The sequence below is a fragment of the Mustelus asterias genome, chromosome 18 (assembly GCF_964213995.1).
Source record: "Mustelus asterias chromosome 18, sMusAst1.hap1.1, whole genome shotgun sequence".
Taxonomy (NCBI): Eukaryota; Metazoa; Chordata; class Chondrichthyes; order Carcharhiniformes; family Triakidae; genus Mustelus; species Mustelus asterias.
This window is the reverse complement of record NC_135818.1, coordinates 54601857-54619957: the sequence shown is the minus strand read 5'-3', so window position 1 is coordinate 54619957 and position 18101 is coordinate 54601857. Positions and strand designations below refer to the sequence as shown.

Genomic DNA, 18101 nt, shown 5'->3' with positions numbered 1-18101 from the left:
CTTCATCAGATATAACTGAAACACCTGTCCCTGTGTCTAATTTTAAACTATGTGGGGTATCCATCTACTTCAAGTTTAATGCTCCAGCATTTAATTTCTGTTTCAGTCACCTTTGTTTGCTGTGCTTCTTCCACTCCTTGTATGTGATGTGCCTTTAATATTTCTTCTTTTTTTTTGCAGGCTATCAGTATTTTAGATTGACAGGCAATTTTAAAACGTCATAACTTCCCACAGTTGTGGCACTCTGCTCCCACATTCTTCCTGCAGTCGGCGTGCTTTTCCCCATTTTCCTGGGCGTCTTTCTGCTTTGATACACATGCCCTTTCCTGGCCTACATATCGATTGGCCTCACTCATTCATTTCCAAGGGATCTCGCTTTCCTCATGTCCGCTGCCACCATGTTTTGTCTGGTGTCTGGGCCTAGATGGGGGTTCTTCTGGATTTGTCTATTGACCTTAAGTAAGCTACTCAAGACTGGTGTTTGCTACGACCATTATTATTTATTTACCGTTCTATGTACATCTTAGGAACTCTGCATGATGTTTCAACTTCTCTTCCCTCCAGATGTGAGTTACTTGGTCCTCAGTCATTACATCAAAGTTGCACCAACATCAGATGCTTCTGATGTTAACCCTTTACTCTACAGTTTTGGATCTGCTTTTTCTAGTCCATTAGGATCTTCCATTATAATTTCTAAGAAGTCTCTATTTTGAATGCCTTTGGTTACAGATGGGAGAGTATTAATTTAAACAGCCCCAATTTCTCCTCTTGCATCTGTCCATAAATAGAAAGGTGTTTTGACTTTCTTCCCTCTTTATAAAGTGATGACAGTTTCCCAACACCTCAGCTTTAGTGTGATTCAATTTTCTATTAATAATCCCACAGCCAACATGAGACAGGATGAGGTCAGAGGGTTAGTTTATTTGCATATGCTCAAACCCAGTGGTCCATGGGTACTCATACAGTAAAAGAGGGGTAGTGAAATAAAAATTTACAGGGCAAAGAGCACAAAGAAAGAATTATTGTTTCACATGAGTCCAGAGTGCAGATCCAATGGCGCTTTCCTTCACAGACATAATCAGGTTGAAAACTAGAAGCTGGATAATTCACCTTTCCAGTGGAGATGACTTCCACAATGAGGTAGGCACACAGATATAGATTAGTCTTGTAGGAGATCAGACAGAGGTTCCATTGAAATAGTGTCGATGGGGCCAGTCCTTCAAACCTGGACATAACCTCTTTTCCATCCTGCTGCTTGATAAATGGAAAAATGACAGACTGCATTTATTTTTTAGTGCTATAAGGCAATATTAGTGGTTTCGCTGGCTAGAGGGTCATGTCACATGATTCCCACCACCCCATTTTGCCTTTGACAAAGGGTGAGTATTTCTTTGTCTGGGTCCCAGGTCCTTGAGATTAAGCCTTAAAGGGAGGTGGCGGGGTCATTTGTCATAGCAGACTAATTGGCTCCAATTGCCCAGGCCAGACCTGGCTTATGAAGCGTAGATGGCCTTTGTATTTGGTTTCTGCAGCCCATTGGAGGATCATTCGGGTTTCTTCAGAGATAACGAGGTGTCAGTTTCTGTGAAACTGCCGGATTAGCTCTTATTGTTTGAGGGTCACAGGTGGACATGGTTTCAGCCATTTTAAAAGGGTCTTTGTCCAGTTTTTTTAAACTTTTGAAATTAGCCATGAGGATATCTAAACAACACGAAAATTTCCATTGACAGCAGAGGGACCAGAAAGTCCTGCCAAATAGTCCATGGGAGGACCCCCTTCACCACTGCAAAACATATGGAGGACGGAAAATCCCACCCAGAGTGTGAAATCTTAGCATCCTGTCGCCCATCTTCTCTGTAGATACTGTAATTTATTGTTAAAATTGTTTGACCATGTAATTCAGACTTGGGCATTGCTTATTCTCTATGTAACAGCTTTGAGCTTTATTTGTTAATTTGCTATCCTTAAGGGACTGACTCATTCTGAGGCACTGTCTCCATAGTCACCAGATTGCTAAATCTCTGTCCTCTATGAGCAGTACAAGTTTTGCTGTGTGCATGTGTCTCTCCCATTCCCATCTATGCATTTTGTTCCAAAAGTTCGTAATTGATAAGAGACCTCACACTTGGTACAAAGGATCATAGACTTTCCGTTGCCACTCCGGAGTTGTGCTTTGAAAGTGCACGTCACAAGGTAGGCAGATATCCTTACTTGTTAGATTTTTTAAAAATGTAAGTGTTTGTTTGAAATATGATACGTCTCCTGTGGGGGGTTTTCTGGGGGTGGGGGAGTGGGGGGCGGGGTGGAGTTCCAGGAACAGTTAATGAAATGGATCTAAAGCAGAGCAGGGAGCGAGTGAGAGGAAGGGACTAAGATCTGGAGAAGGAGCTGAAAGCCTGGGTGATTGGGGGGAAGAGAGAGCGGGGGGGGAGGAGGTTGGGTCCGCAGTGGTGTTGGTGACATTATTGTCAGGAACCTGGTGGTAGTCAGTAAGTCAGTGAGTTAAAGCTAATTTGTTTTTGTATGTTTGCTAAGCAGATTTAACAGGACAGTAATGCTGAAAGAGGGTTAAATAAATATCTGCTTGGTCCTGTGTTTCTCATTTAAAAACAAGCAGAAGATTTGACCTACCACCCAACATTATTTCGATGCGCATAATGTATCAAGTAGAATGTAACATATTAGCACTGGATGTTCTGAAAACAAGGAGATTCCATGTTCCTTTCTCGTTTTGTTTGGTTCTAGTAGCTGCTATTTAAAGATGCAATGTCATTTTTGGGAGAGCATTTTCCTTTTATTTTCTAATACAATGCAACAATCTATTTCACAAAGTTACAATATTGTATCACACGCACACCATAGGCTACTACGGTGCAGAAGGAGGTCATTCGGCCCATCGAGTCTGCACCGACCACAATCCCACCCAGGCTCTATCCCCATAACCCCATGCATTTACCCGCACATCTTTGGATTGTGGGAGGAAATTAGAGCACCCGGAGGAAACCCACGCAGACACAGGGAGAATGTGCAAACTCCACACTGACAGTCACCCAAGCTGGGAATCGAACCCGGGTCCCTGGGGCTGTGAGGCAGCAGGACTAACCACTGTGCCACCGTGCTTCCCACATGATTGGAAGTAATATTCAGCTCTTATTGACTCTTTCTCCAAAATGATAATTGCCTTTGACCTTTAGAGTCACTGTCATGCTGCAACAGCACTGCCAACAATACTCGATTTGATTTGATTTATTATTGTCACATGTATTCGTATACAGTGAAAAGTATTGTTTCTTGCGCGCTATACAGACATACTGTTTATAGAGAAGGAAACGAGAGAGTGCAGAATGTAGTGTTACAGTCATAGCTAGGGTGTAGAGAAAGATCATCTTAATGCAAGATAAGTCCATTCAAAAGTCAGCAGGGGAGAAGCTGTTCTTGAGTCGGTTGGTATGTGACCTCAGACTTTTGTATCTTTTTCCCGATGGAAGAAGACGGAAGAGAGAATGTCCGGGGTGCGTGGGGTCCTTAATTATGCTGGCTGCTTTGCCGAGGCTGCGGGAAGTGTAGACAGAGCCAATGGATGGGAGGCTGGTTTGCGTGATGCATTGGTCTACGTTCACGACCTTTTGTAGTTTCTTGCAGTCTTGGGCAGAGCAGGAGCCATACCAAGCTGTGATACAACCAGAAAGAATGCTTTCTATAGTGCCTCTGTAAAAGTTGGTGCGAGTCATAGCTGACATGCCAAATTTCCTTAGTCTTCTGAGAAAGTAGAGGCATTGGTGGGCTTTCTTAGCTATAGTGTCGGCATGGGGGGACCAGGACAGGTTGTTGGTGACCTGGACACCTAAAAACTTGAAGGTCTTGACCCTTTCTACTTCATCCCCATTGATGTAGACAGGTGCATGTTCTCCTTTACACTTCCTGAAGTTGATGACAATCTCCTTTGTTACTCTTCATTAATTATCAGAAATCTCAGTGAAATGGGCTGGCTGCATCTACCGTTACTGGAATCCATAGAAACTATAGCATCCCTACAGTGCAGAAGGAGGCCATTCAGCCCATTGAGTCTACACCGACTCTCCAAAAAAGCACTCAACCTCAGCCCACTGCCCCGCGTATCCCCTTATACTCGCGCATTGTTCATGACCTGTGCATCGTTGGTGTGTGGGAGGAATCCGGAGCACCCGGAGGAAATTCACACAGACATGGGGAGAACGTGCAAACTTCACGCAGTCGCAAAAGGCCGGAATGATGGAATAGTTCCAGCACAAAAAGAGGTTATTTAGTCCACTGATAGAAGTTTACAAGATTATGAGTGGCATGGACAGAGTGGATAGTCAAATGCTCTTTCCTAGGGTAGAAATGTCAAGTACTAGAGGATATAGGTTTAAGGTGCATGGGGAAATGTTTAGAGGAGATGTGCGAAGCAAGTTTTTTACACAGAGGGTGGTGAGTTTCTGGAACACGCTGCCCGGGGAGGTGATGGGAGCAGATACAATAGCAGCATTTAAAGGGCAGCGAGACAAATACATGAATAGGATGGGAATGGAAGGATACGGACTCTGTAAGTGCATAAGGTTTAAGTTTAGGCAGGGATCATGAACGACGCAGGCTTGGAGGGCCGAAGGGTCTGTTCCTGTGCTGTATTTGTTCTTTGTCCTTTGGGCCATGCGAGTGCAATTTTACTAGTTATACTCCCTTGCGCTTAGCCCATAGGTCTCCTCAGAAAATATTCATGCCTCGTTTCCTTCCCCATAAGAAAGGATTATTTTAGAGTTATAGTTATTTTTGTTTCACAATATTTTTGCCAGGTTGGCAAAAACACAGTGCAAAAAGTGTGTGCTGATCAGTGAAGAAGCTTAGGCCGGTACCTGATTGTAACATGCTGGTATACCCGCTTCCACAAACAGTGACGTTACTACTGAATCGCATCATCACAGCAAAGGTCACCCCTATAGTGATAGAAATACTGCTGAATGATCATCCCTTGAAAATGGAGATCATAGGATCATAGAATCCTACAGTGCAGAAAGAGGCCATTCGGCCCATCGAGTCTGCACCGACCACAATCCCACCCAGGCCCTATCCACATATCCCTACATATTTACCCACTAACCCCTCTAACCTATGCATCCCGGGACACTAAGGGGCAATTTAGAATGGCCAATCAACCTAGCCCGCACATCTTTGGACATGGGGGTTGCGGTTTCCGTCATTGGGGAACAGATGTACAAGCACCTCCAAACTGGCATCCAATTCCTGAGGCTGGAAGATATGAAGGCCAGACTAGCTGCCTACACGGGGGAACCTTTACAAATAAAAGGCACTACAATGGCCCTAATAACTTATAGACAGCAATCAACTCATCTCCCACTCGTTGTTGTACGTGGGGGGTGGGGGGAGTGGGGGATGTGTGTGCACAGACAAAGTCTTATGGGGAGAGATAGGCTCCAGCAGATCCGGCCCATCATGTTGGAGATCTTCAGGCTAGGCGAGGGGTGACTGTTCAAAGTTAGCAGTAGATACCCTGCAGTTTTTCAAGAAGGACTGGGAAAAATAAAAGGGGCCACAGTTAAGATCTATGTTGACCCCATTGCTAAATATTTCAGAGCAAGACCAATCCCATACTCCCTGTTGGAGAAGGTGGAAAATGAACTAAGGTGCCTCAAAAGTTTCGACATGATAAGGGCTGTTCAACTTGCAAAATGGGCTGAACCTGCAGTCCCCGTTCTTAAGCCCGACAAGTCAGTCCATCTCTGTGGGGATTACAAGCCAGCATTCAACCGGGTTTCCAAACTTGATTAGTACCCATGCCCCGAATTGAAGACCTGTATGCAAAGTTAACTGATCGTCAGACATTCTCCAAGTTGGACATGAGCCAATCTTCAGCTTGAATTGGATGAGTCTTCCTGAAAATGTCAGCACAGTAAGAAGTCTCACAACACCAGGTTAAAGTCCAACAGGTTTATTTGGTAGCAAACGCCACTAGCAATGTCAGCACACACAGGGGACTATACTCGCTCGCCCTTCAGGATCTCCTCAGCATGCGCCATATTCCAACGCGTTATTGAGAACATATTCCAAGGGCTACTCAGAGTGGTGGTGTATGTTGATGATGTCCTGGTCATGGGGGCTTTGTAACAAGAACACCTGGCAAAGAAGAGGTCTTGCAGAAATTCTCAAGATCCAAGTTTGCTTGAAGAGGGAAAATTGCGTCGTTCAAGTGACTGAAGTGACCTACTTAGATTATTGGGTAGATGGCAAAGGCTTATACCCAGTAGAGGATAAGGTGAAGGCCGTCAAGGAAGCAAAAACTCCAAGGAATACCACAGAGTTAAAGTCCTTCCTGGGATTAGCCAATTATTACAGAGAATCCATCCTGAATTTGGTTTCCGTGCCACCCCCTTGAAAACCCTACCACGAAAATACCAAAGGTGGTCCTGGGAAACGTCACAGGCCAAAGCTTTCGACAAAGTTCAACGACAGCTACTGTCATCTAACTTATTCACCCATTTTTACAGAAAGAACTCGTTCTGACATGCGACGTTTCCCCTTAGGGGAGGTTGGGCCGGTACTTTCACATCGCTTGAAAGACGGGACAGAAATGCCCATTGCGTGTGGATCCAGGACCCTTTCGGATGCAGAGTTGAGGCATTCTCAAATCGAGAAAGAGGGTTTGGCCGTCCTATTTGGTGTGAAAATGTTCAATCAATACGTTTGTGGTTTCCATGTTTTTAATCATGATGGATGCACACTCCAAGTGGTTGGAGGTGCATCACATGCGCTCCACATCCTCTCCTGCTACGATCAAGAAATTACAGCAAAATGTCTGCAGGCATGGAACACCGGAACATCAGAAGTCCTGGTTTCTGATAATGGCACAGCCTTTACTAGCAGTGATTTCCAGAACTTTGATCTGATTTGATTTGATTTATTATTGTCACAGGTATTAGTATACAGTGAAAAATATTGTTTCTTGCACGCTATAGGGACAAAGCGTACCGTTCATAGAGAAGGAAAGGAGAGGGTGCAGAATGTAGTGTTACCGTCAAAGCTAGGGCGTAGAGAAAGATCAACTTAGTGCGAGGTAGGTCCATTCAAAAGACTGATGGCAGCAGGGAAGAAGCTGTTCTTGAGTCGGTTGGTACGTGATCTCAGACTTTTGTATCTTTTTCCCGACAGAAGAAAGTGGGAGAGAGAATGTCCGGAGTGCGTGGGGTCCTTAATTATGCTGGCTGCTTTTCCGAGGCAGCGGCAAGTGTAGACAAAGTCAATGGATGGGAGGCTGGTTTGCGTGATGGACTGGGCTACGTTCATGACCCTTTGTAGTTTCTTGCGGTTTTGGGCAGAGCAGGAGCCATACCAAGCTGTGACACAACCAGAAAGAATGCTTTCCATGGTGCATCTGTAAAAGTTGGTGAGAGTCACAGCGGACATGCCAAATTTCCTTAGTCTTCTGAGAAAGTCCTTTGTGCTCTCTAATGGTGTCCGACACGTCCAAGCAGCACCTTATCATCTGTTGTCAAATGGACTGGCGGAACAGGTGATGCAAACTTACAAAAAACAGCACAAGAAAACAACTGGCTGCATCCATGGAGACCAGATTGGCACGATTCTTGTTTGACTACTGGACCACACCACACGCAACAACAGGAATTGCTCCAATGGAACTGCTCATGGGATGACAGCTTCATACCAGACTGAGTCTACTGCTCCAAAACCTGGCGGGTAGAAAAATAAACCACGATTCTGCAAGGGCAGGAAGAACATTTAAAACAGGTGATCTGATCCACCTGTGGAACTTCAGAGATGGTCCCAGTTGGGTCCCTGGGATCATTATGGAGAAAACGAGGCCGGTGTCTTACAAGTCCAGGCCAATTGTAAAGAAACATATGACCCATCTCAGGGGCAGGTAGCCTACTCCAGAGCAGGTCTCTCTACCGGCCCTGGAGGCGGCCACCTCTAATATCTGCCCCCAGCTTGAGGCCAACTCCACGTTAGCTCCTCCAGAAGATGAGGACACGTATTCTGAGATGGCAACAGAGGAAGCTGGCATTCCAGCTGAAGCAGAACATGAGGAGGAATCTGTATCAGTCATCGTGCGATGCTCCCTCCAGAAAGGAAGGGCCCCCATTCAGTTCGCACTGCCAGACCCAGACCTCAGACTGACTGCCAAGCAGCAGAAAGAACCTTCTTGTGGTGGAGGTATTGGGGGAGAAATAGACCTAAAGGGGGAGGGATGTTATGATGGCCACGAAGGACACAAAGGATCGTCATTGGATCTCCCTGGGGCGGCACGGTAGCACAGTGGTTAGCACTGCTGTTTCACAGCTCCAGGGTCCCGGGTTCGATTCCCGGCTCGGGTCACTGTCTGTGTGGATTTGCACATTCTCCCCATGTCTGCGTGGGTTTCCTCCGGGTGCTCCGGTTTCCTCCCACAGTCCAAAGATGTGCGGGTTAGGTTGATTGGCCAGGTTAGAAATTGCCCCTGAGATGCGTAGGTTAGTGGGATTAGCGGGTAAATATGTGAGGGTAGGGCCTGGGTGGGATTGTGGTCGGTGCAGACTCGATGGGCCGAATGGCCTCCTTGTGCACTGCAGGGTTTCTATGATTCTATGATACTTATTCCCCTGTGGGCTTTGTGGAGTGCGGCTCTTGCCTGTGTTATCATTAAAGGTTATGGTGATGGAAAACTAGACTTGGTGAAATGATTACATTTTCTAGCTTGATATTTAGCATCATCTGCCTCACTACATAAATGTCAATGTCGCCCATGGCCCATCCTATTGCTCCTGTAGATTATACATCAGATATTTTCTTCAAAAACTGGGCTTTCAAAGAGAACTAGTTCATTATCTGAAGAGTGAAAATGTGCAGGACTACAGGGAAGAGGTAGGAGAGTGACACTGGGCAAATTGCTCTTGTAGAGAGCTGGTGTAGACCCAAAGCCTGCCCAAAAATTGAGTTTATAATAATAATATATTTCATAAAGGCTTCAGTTAAGCAACTGTAATTTCATGGCAGTAGACTGTTTGAACCAGGTCTTATTTGTAAGGGTGACAGTTGATTAACCTATTCATGTTAAACGTGTTACTGCCATTTCACAATGTGAAAACCTAGGCCTTTATCTCTCGCAGAACTTTCTTTGATGTATTTGGTGGCTACAATCTGCCACCTAGTGGTGGAGAAGAGTATAGACCTTCTGTTTCATGAGGCTGGAAACAATTTGCTATGTTTTCACATAATACTGATAAGAATAATTCGAGTAATGGATTTTAAAAAAAATTTATGGCCACAGAGATTCATTCCGTTAATCACCTTGATTATCTTGGAAAGCTATAAATATAATAACATGCTGCACTGCTGAAATATGTGACCCTCTTTTTGTTGTACAGATGAAGTCCCTGACAGATGTGGCCCGTCAAATCTCACGCATGTTGTATGTTAAAGGTCATGGGAAATGCAAACACGAGTGGGTAGGTAAGAATACAAGGTCTGTACCACATAGTGTCATTATAAGAATCTGATAGGCTTAACGGTTTGGTTAATAAATAACTTCAGCGTACACTCATGTTGAGGGGCAGCACGGTGGCACAATGGTTAGCACCGCTGCCTCACCGCGCCAGGGACCCGGGTTCGATTGGGTCACTGTCTGTGTGGAGTCTGCACATTCTCCCCGTGTCTGCGTGGGTTTCCACCGGGTGCTCCGGTTTCCTCCCACAGTCCAAAAGGCGTGCTGTTAGGCACATTGGCCGTGCTAAATTCTCCCTCAGTGCACCCGGAGTGTGGCGACTAGGGGATTTTCACCCTAACTTCATTGCAGTGTTAATGTAAGCCTACTTGTGACACTAATAAAATAATAAACTTGTGGCCTCAACTAGATTTCTACATTTCCCTTCACCTGAATTCACCTTCTGCTTGGGCTAAAAAAAAAAACCCTGGTCAGTTCTGATGACTCACCTGATGAAGGAGCAGTGCTCTGAAAGCTTGTGATTCCAAGTAAACCTGTTGGACTTCAACCTGGTGTTGTGAGACTTCTTACGATGAATCTTAGGCCTGCCACGCATGCGGGAAAGAGCCACGCCTGCGCGGTTTTGGTTTGTTTACGTTGGTCAGGCCCATGTGCATGACCAATGGAACTTGGAGCTGAAGACAAAGGTCCCACGCGTCCGCACAAAAAGTAAAATACTCAAAAAGGACGCAAAAACCATGGGAGGAGAGAGAGAGAGAGCGAGGGAGAGACTGGAAGAGGTTAAACAAAAAGATGAGAGAAAAGGGAGAAGTTAAAAGCAAAGTTCCCAGTAAGGGAAGAATTCAGAGGCTGGAATGTTACCCCCGATCACGCCAACGGGATTTTCCCACCATGCCGCAGGGAATGGAGATTTGGCATGTCGCCAAATTCTCCATCTTCGCTGCAGCGGGAGCGTGGCATGAATGGCAGCGTAATAACTCCACGGAGGCGAAAATCCCGTCACCAAGTTACTTTATTTACACCATACACCTGTACACAGCCAGCTCTCCAGTCACTCCCTGCTGAATGCAGGCTGGGAGTCTGACACACCTGCTTTAAATAGGGAGCATGAGGCTCCCTGACTTAACCATCAGTTAAGACTCATCAGATATGTCTTTCAACACCAACCAAATAAACAAACTCAAATTAACTTAGGGACAAATTTACAGGGGCCGCTCCCCAAAAGGAAGGGGGAACAGCCCGAACCAAAAACAAAGTCGAAAGGAAACTTAAAACATCAAACCAAGAGGTGATTATCAGGGTCGATAATAAACCCCAGCCCCTGCGGTGTTAAGACTCATCAGGTAGTTCATACTCTAGCAAGCCAACCTCATTAGCCTGGCTGAAGTCATCACAGTAAGAGTTTTAACAACACCAGGTTAAAGTCCAACAGGTTTATTTGGTAGCAAATGCCATTAGCTTTCGGAGCGCTGCTCCTTCACAGACAGGTAAAATTGTGCAAAGAGAAGGTGTGCTTATTTTTATCGTACAGAGGTGTGCCATGATATCTGAAACCACTGCCATGGACCAAGATAAGCAGTCAAAAACACAATGAGAAGAAAACATGGAAAAACATCTCAGATGGTTGATTGCCATTCCCTGTATATTCAGTCCTTCTGCTTCTAAAAAGTGTTTCTTTATTGTGATTTTTTTTCAGTGGAAAGGACCAGTTGCTTTTCTCTTACTCACCACCATTTGCCTGGTGACATTTGCAGTTGTTCAATCGGTGCGCAAGCCGATGGAGAGAAATGGAACAAAGGCTTGGGAAGGCCTGCAAAGCACAACCTGCGATGATCCCTGTAGGTGAGTTGTTAGGGTCGCACAATTCAACTGAAAGGTGACTGTGAAGTCAAAACTATAAAAACATAGAAACATAGAAAACATAGAAGATAGGAGCAGGAGGAGGCCATTTGGCCCTTCGAGCCTGCTCCACCATTCACTACGATCCATGGCTGATCGTCCAACTCAATCCTGCTTTCTCCCCATAACCTTTGATCCCAATCACCCCAAGTGCTACATCCAGCTGCCTCTTGAATACATTCAGTGTTGTGACATCAATTACTTCCTGTGGTAATGAATTCCACAGGCTCACCACTCTTTGGGTGAAGAAACGTCTCCACATCTCCGTCCTAAATGGTCTACCCCAAATCCTCAGACTCTGATCTTTGGTTCTGGACACCCCCACCATCGGGAACATCCTCCCTGCATCTACCCTGTCTAGTCCTGTTAGAATTTTGTAAGTCTCTATGAGATCCCCCGCCCCCCCGCCCCTCATTCGTCTGAACTCCAGCGAAAACAATCCTAACCTAGTCAATCTCTCCTCATACATCAGCCCCACCATCCCCGGAATCAGTCTGGTCAATCTAAAGCAAAAACCTGAAGAAACTTCCGCTTTCTCGGTTCTCACAGAACAAAATGAATTCAAGCCCTTTGCACCTTTGCCTGTGTGTTCCTAATTGGTTTTAGGTACTCGAACACCAATATCAGTTCTTAGTCTTTTCTCCTTTCCTCCACATTCTTTTTGCATGATTACATGTGTAGTTAGGAAAGACCGTAAGTAACAGGAGGAGGATTAAGCCATTCAGCCTCTTGATCCTACCCCCCCAATCAATTAGATCATGGCTGATCTGATTGTGGCCTTATCTCCACATTCCCTGGCCCCATAGCCCTTGACTCCCTTCATGGAATCATAGAGTCATAGAATGCCTACAGTGCAGAAAGAGGCCATTCAGCCCATCGAGTCTGCACGAACAACATCCCCACCCAGGCCCTATCTCCGTAACCCCACGTATTTACCCTGCTAATCCCCCAGACACTAAGGGGCAATTTAGCATGGCCAATCAACCTAACCCGCACATCTTTGGACTGTGGGAGGAAACTGGAGAACCCGGAGGAAACCCACACAGACACGGGGAGAGCGTGCAAACTCCACACAGTCACCCGAGGCCGGAATTGAACCCAGGTCCCTGGAGCTGTGAGGCAGCAGTGTTAACTACAGTGCTGCACCTTAAGAGAATCCGTCACCCCTTGGCATTGAATGGCATGAACATCACTGAATCCCCCACTATTAACATCCTGGGATGAACAGTCAAAAATCTAACTCAGCCTTCACTGCGCTCAGCTTCACTTCCCAAAGACTAACGCCCTTTTGAGAGAAAAAAATTCCTTCCCATCTACATCTTAAATGGGAAACCCCTTATTCTATTTCAAATGACGTTAAAGGGATCAATTTTCCTGGTCACTTTCTGTTCTGGTGTTGGACTGGATCAGTGCTGCTAAAACACACAGAGCTCTGGCTAATTGTGGAGTATCTGGCCATTAATTTGGACCTGTCATTGTAAATCAGCAGAGGCTTTGTTCCCTCCCTATTCGTGTACCCATCCAGATGCCTCTTAAATGTTGCTAATGTGCCTGCTTCCACCACCTCCTCTGGTAGCGCATTCCAGGCACCCACAACTCCCTGGGTGAAAAACTCCCCCCGCACATCTCCCTTAAATTTTCTCCCTCTCACCTTGAACCTGTGGCCCCTCGTAATTGACACTTCCACCCTGGGAAAAAGCCTCTGATTATCCACCCTGTCTATGACTCTCATAATTTTGTAGACCCCTATCAGGTCTCCCCTCAACCTTCGACTTTCCAGTGAAAACAGTCCTAGTTTATTCAACCTCTCCTCATAGCCAACGCCCTTGAGACTAGGCAACCTAGTGAATCTCCTTTGCACTTTCTCCAAAGCTTCCACGTCCTTCTGGTAGTGTGGTGACCAGAACTGCACGCAATACTCCAAATGCGACCTAACCAAGATTTTATATAGCTGCAACATGATTTCCCAGCTCTTGAACTCAATGCCCCGGCTGATGCAGGCAAGCATGCCCTATGCTTTTTAAATCATCTTGGCCATCTGTATTGCCACTTTTAGGGAATTGTGGACCTGCACGCCCAGATCCCTCTGCATGTTAATGTTCCTAACGGTTCTGCCATTTAAAGTGTAATTACACTTAAATTTGATCCTCTAAACTGCATCACCTCGCATTTGTCCAGATTAAACTCCATCTGCCAAAGTCCCCAATCCATCTATATCCTGTTGCATCCTCTGACAAACCCCGGCACTGTCAGCAACTCCACCAATCTTTGCGTCATCCACAGACTTACTAATTAGACCACCCACATTTTCCTCCAAATCATTTATATATACTACAAGCAAGAGAGGTCCAAGCACTGATCCCTACAGAACACCACTAGCTTCAAATCTCCATTCTGAAAAACACCCTACCACTGTTACTCACTGTCTTCTATAACCAAGCCAGTTCTGTGTCCATCTGGCCAGCCCACCCTGAATCCCATGTGATTTTAATTTTTATACCAGTCTGCCATGTGGGACCTTGTCAGATGCCTTACGAAAGTCCATATAATCTACATCCACAGCCCTTCCCGCATCAATTATTTTTGTCACCTCCACCTCATTCATATGTTACTGTAGAGCCCACTCAGGCCCTACTCCACGCCTCCTCCCTGTCGGAAAAGCAAATGGAACCTAAAGGTAATGGAAATTTGCCAGATTGAGTCTCTGCTTCCAAATTTCCTGCCTTTTGTTCTACAGAGAATGAATATTTGCTGGGGGCAGAGGTCAAGAGAATTGGTCCCATAATCTCTGCTTCAGTAACCACTTGCGTTTGATGTTTCAAAAACCCTGTGCAAAACAAATCTTTTTAATTTGTCCTCTGTTATTCCAGCGATTACTGGAAACCTATGCCAATATTTTTAACTGATCTGCCAATCAATGGAAACAAAAATCTTTCACTGTTTATCCTCTCAAAATCTGTCAAAATTTTGAAAACATCCATTATATCCACCCTTAAATGCTTCTGTTCTGGAAAAAAAAGTTGCAATTCTTTCAAACCTTTCTTTATAACATACACATTCAATCTCAATTCCTTACTTTTTTATTTTATGCCTCTATAAACAAAATGTAGAATTGCATTTAATTTTATCATCTTTTCAATCTTGCCCTTCCATAGTTCATAGAATCATAGAATCCCCAGATTCAGTGCAGAAGGAGGCCATTTGGCCCATCGAGTCTGCACCGACCACAATCACCACCAGACTCCATTCCCATAACCCCACGTATTTACCCTGCTAATCCTCCTGACACTCGGGTGAATTTAACATGGCCAATCAACCGAACCCGCACATCTTTGGACTGTGGGAGGAAACTGGAGCACCCGGAGGAAACCCACGCAGACGCAGGGAGAACATGCAAACTCCACACAGACAGTGACCCAAGGCTGGAATGAAACCCAGGTCCCTGGCGCTGTGAGCCCCATAAAGTTAAAAATCTTTATGTCTGCATTTGAAAATCTTCTCCCAAAATGTGCCCCTTCACATTTCCCTACTTTGGATGATATGAGTCACCTATTCGCTCACGCCATTAAACTATTTTTTATCCTTCCTCAGTCCGTTGTACGCAGTTTGCCACCCCCTGTAAACATCAAAAACCTAATTTGGGGACATACTGTACACTTGTACGTAAGGCTGGAAAATGCAAAGACAAATCCAGTTATAGGAATTGCTAATAACAGGATCGCATGGTAAAGATATTAAGAATGAACAGCATGATTAGAATACCATTTTGTAGTTAAGATGTCTGCCACATGTGACTTTTAATACACATACATTTCCATGGACTGATGTTTCCCAACATATACAATTGTCCACTTACGAACTGCTGAGAAACATTATTTTAAAGGAATTTGCTGGGGTGCTATATTAGGAGATGAGTCTTTTTCCATCCACGTATATTCATACATGTAGGGGTGGCCTTTGAAAGAATACCACTGTGGCCTGTCTCCAGAGACTGGACAAAGGAGGGCAAGTGACAGCAATCTTTAACTTCCAGGCTTTATCCTCCCTTCAGGATGTTGGAATAAAACTGAGGCTTTCTGACTAAACCCCATCAACATCCCAAAGAAGGCTCCGCTCTTAAAGAACTGACACTGAAGTTGCCGGTCTCAGTTGTCTGTTGGCGTTGTTCCCCTTCTGCAAGTTCTAGACCCTGTCAGGAGCAGGCCTGAGCTGGAGTTGCTACTGGCAATTCTAGTCCCATGTCAGGTTAGCGGAGGTCCAAGTAAATGTATTTTCTAGATAATGCTGACCTGTGACATTGAGCACCTAACAGAGAACCACACTGTTCTTTCAGCTTCGTCATTACAGAGAGTGTCCCAGATGGTGTCGTCTACAATAAAAATGCTACAAAATATCAATCGACTTACAACTCCTGGTTAAACCTGATCAATATAGCAAACAGCAGCCTGGACATTGCCTCCTTTTATTGGACTCTGACCGGACGTGATATAAACGTGACTGATCCCACCTCCAAACTTGTAAGTAAATCTGTTCTGGTTTATCTAGTACTTCTGAGCCCTCTATTGTGCTTTTAAAATCAATCAAAATGCAAACATTTATTAGAATCCAAATAGAAAGATAGAAAGGACTTGCTACATATGTCGGCATCACTCAAAGTCAACAAGCCACCTGGTCCAAATGAAATGTGCTCATAAGTTGCTGAAGGAACCAAGGGTGGAGATAAGAGATACCCTGACCACAATCTTTCAATCCTCCTTGAACATTGGAGCAATGCCAGAGGACTCAAGGACTTTAAATATTATACTCCTGTTCAAAACAGAGGCGAGAGATAAACCCAGTAACGACAGGCCATTCAGTATAATGACAAACTAAAATACTAAAGACCATTATGAAGGACGATTCTCACTTGAAGAAGCATGGGTTAGTCAGAGATAGTCAGTATAGATTTGTTAAAGGCAAATTTGCTGGAATTTTACCAGCACACCCGCCCGAGGCTCGTAAGATCCCGCCCAAGGCCAACAGAGATTGCCATACTGTGAGCCTTGCTCGTCCCGATTTTGGGGGGGGTGTCCCGGTACAAATCCGGCCATTGGGTCTGTTTTGGTTAAGTTCTTTGATGCACTAACAAGGACGTTTGGGGCTGAAGGTAGTACAGTGGGTGTATATATGGATTTTCAAAAGCATTTGAAAAAATATCTCACGACAGACTTAATCAGGAAATAGAAGCACCTGATACTAAAGAGAGGGTGGTAACTGAGGTATAAAGTTGGCTATGGGATAGGAGACAGAGCATTGAGATGAATGAATGTTTTTTCTAACCATGAAGTATGAAGTGGGGCCCCAAGGTGGGGGGGGGGGGGGGGGTGTGTATTTGGGTGATTGTTTTTCCTATTACATATAATTTGGGTATAGGGAGTACAGTTATGACGTTTGAGAATATTATAGAAGTTGGCAACATTGTGAATAGTGACCAAGGAACCAGCAGACTTCAGGCGGACATGGACTGACTGGTGAAATGCATAGGCAGGTGGATGATGCTATTTAATGCAGCAAAATGTGAGACGATGTGCTTTGAGAGGAACAACATGAAGATGCAGTATAATCTGGAGGGGAAAAGAGAGGGAGGGTGGGGTAAGGTGCATTTTCACAAATCTTTAAATGTGGGAGGGCAAGTTGAGAAGGCAGTTAAATAAATATATGGAATTGTAAATAGGTGCACTGAACACAAGGAAGTCTTGCTAAATCTTTCCAACTCTCAGAATTATAGAATCCCTAGAGTGCAGAATGAGACCATTTGACCCATCGAGTCTGCACTGACCACAATCCCACCTAGGCCCTATCCCCGTAGCCCCATGTATTCACCTTGCTAGTCCCCTGACATTAAGAGGCAATTTAGCATGGCCAATTCACCTAACCTGCACATCTTTGGAGTGTGGGAGGAAACCGGAGTACCTGGAGGAAACCCACACAGACACGGGGAGAATGTGCAAACCCTACATAGACAGTGACCCAAGGCCAGAATTGAACCCGGGTCCCTGGTGCTGTGAGGCAGCACTGTGCCACCGTGGCACCCCCAAAGCATTGGAGAATGTGGGCATTGATCCCGCTACCTCTTGCATGCTCAGTGAGCACTCTACCATTTGAGCTAATTCCCCATTATAAAATTTCACCATCTGCCGTGGTGGGATTCGAACCCAGGTCGCGGGAGAGCAGGTCTCCAGTGATAATACCACTATGCCACCACCTCCCCAGTTATTTCTCAGCTGGAGTTTTGTTTACAAATCTAGGCACCGCTTTTTAGAACAATGGAGGGTTTTCGGGAGGAAGGCAGTGTGGTTATCTGGAGAAATTGGAGGTGCTGAGATTGTCCTCCTTCAGGCAGGGAAGGTTAAGGGGAGCTCTAATTAAGGAATTCAAAATTATTAGAGGTGTTGATTGAGCAAGTAAAGAGAAACTCATTTCCCAAGCAGGATGGCAAGCAGAAATCATACAATTAAACATGAATCAGGGGTGAAATTTCTTCACAGAGAGAGATGTTATTCTGGAATACACTGCCTGAAAAAATGGTGGAAGTGAATTCCATGGAAACTTTATGAAAGCAATTGAACATGTACCTAAAGAGCATTAATGTGCCAGGTGATTGGGGAGAAAGTGGAGTGAGGGATTAAATTAAACTACTCTCTCAAATAGCGAGCACAAACATAAAAAGCTTAATAACCTCCTTCTGTGC

General features: G+C 45.0%; 1 protein-coding gene across 4 annotated transcripts in view; it reads left to right on the top strand.

Moving 5' to 3' along the window:
* Positions 1-18101, top strand: part of pld4 (phospholipase D family member 4) — a 48364-nt gene that overhangs the window by 16728 nt on the left and 13535 nt on the right. For 2 of the 4 annotated variants that reach the window (XM_078233990.1, XM_078233992.1), the window contains exons 2-5: positions 2100-2193; positions 9396-9476; positions 11169-11314; positions 15705-15888. In XM_078233990.1, coding sequence (XP_078090116.1) covers positions 9396-9476; positions 11169-11314; positions 15705-15888 — 411 coding nt within the window. In that variant the 5' untranslated portion in view covers positions 2100-2193. Of the gene's footprint in view, positions 1-426; positions 460-2099; positions 2194-9395; positions 9481-11168; positions 11315-15704; positions 15889-18101 lie in introns of those variants that run through there. The other 2 variants (XM_078233991.1, XM_078233993.1) reach the window with 2 other exon arrangements.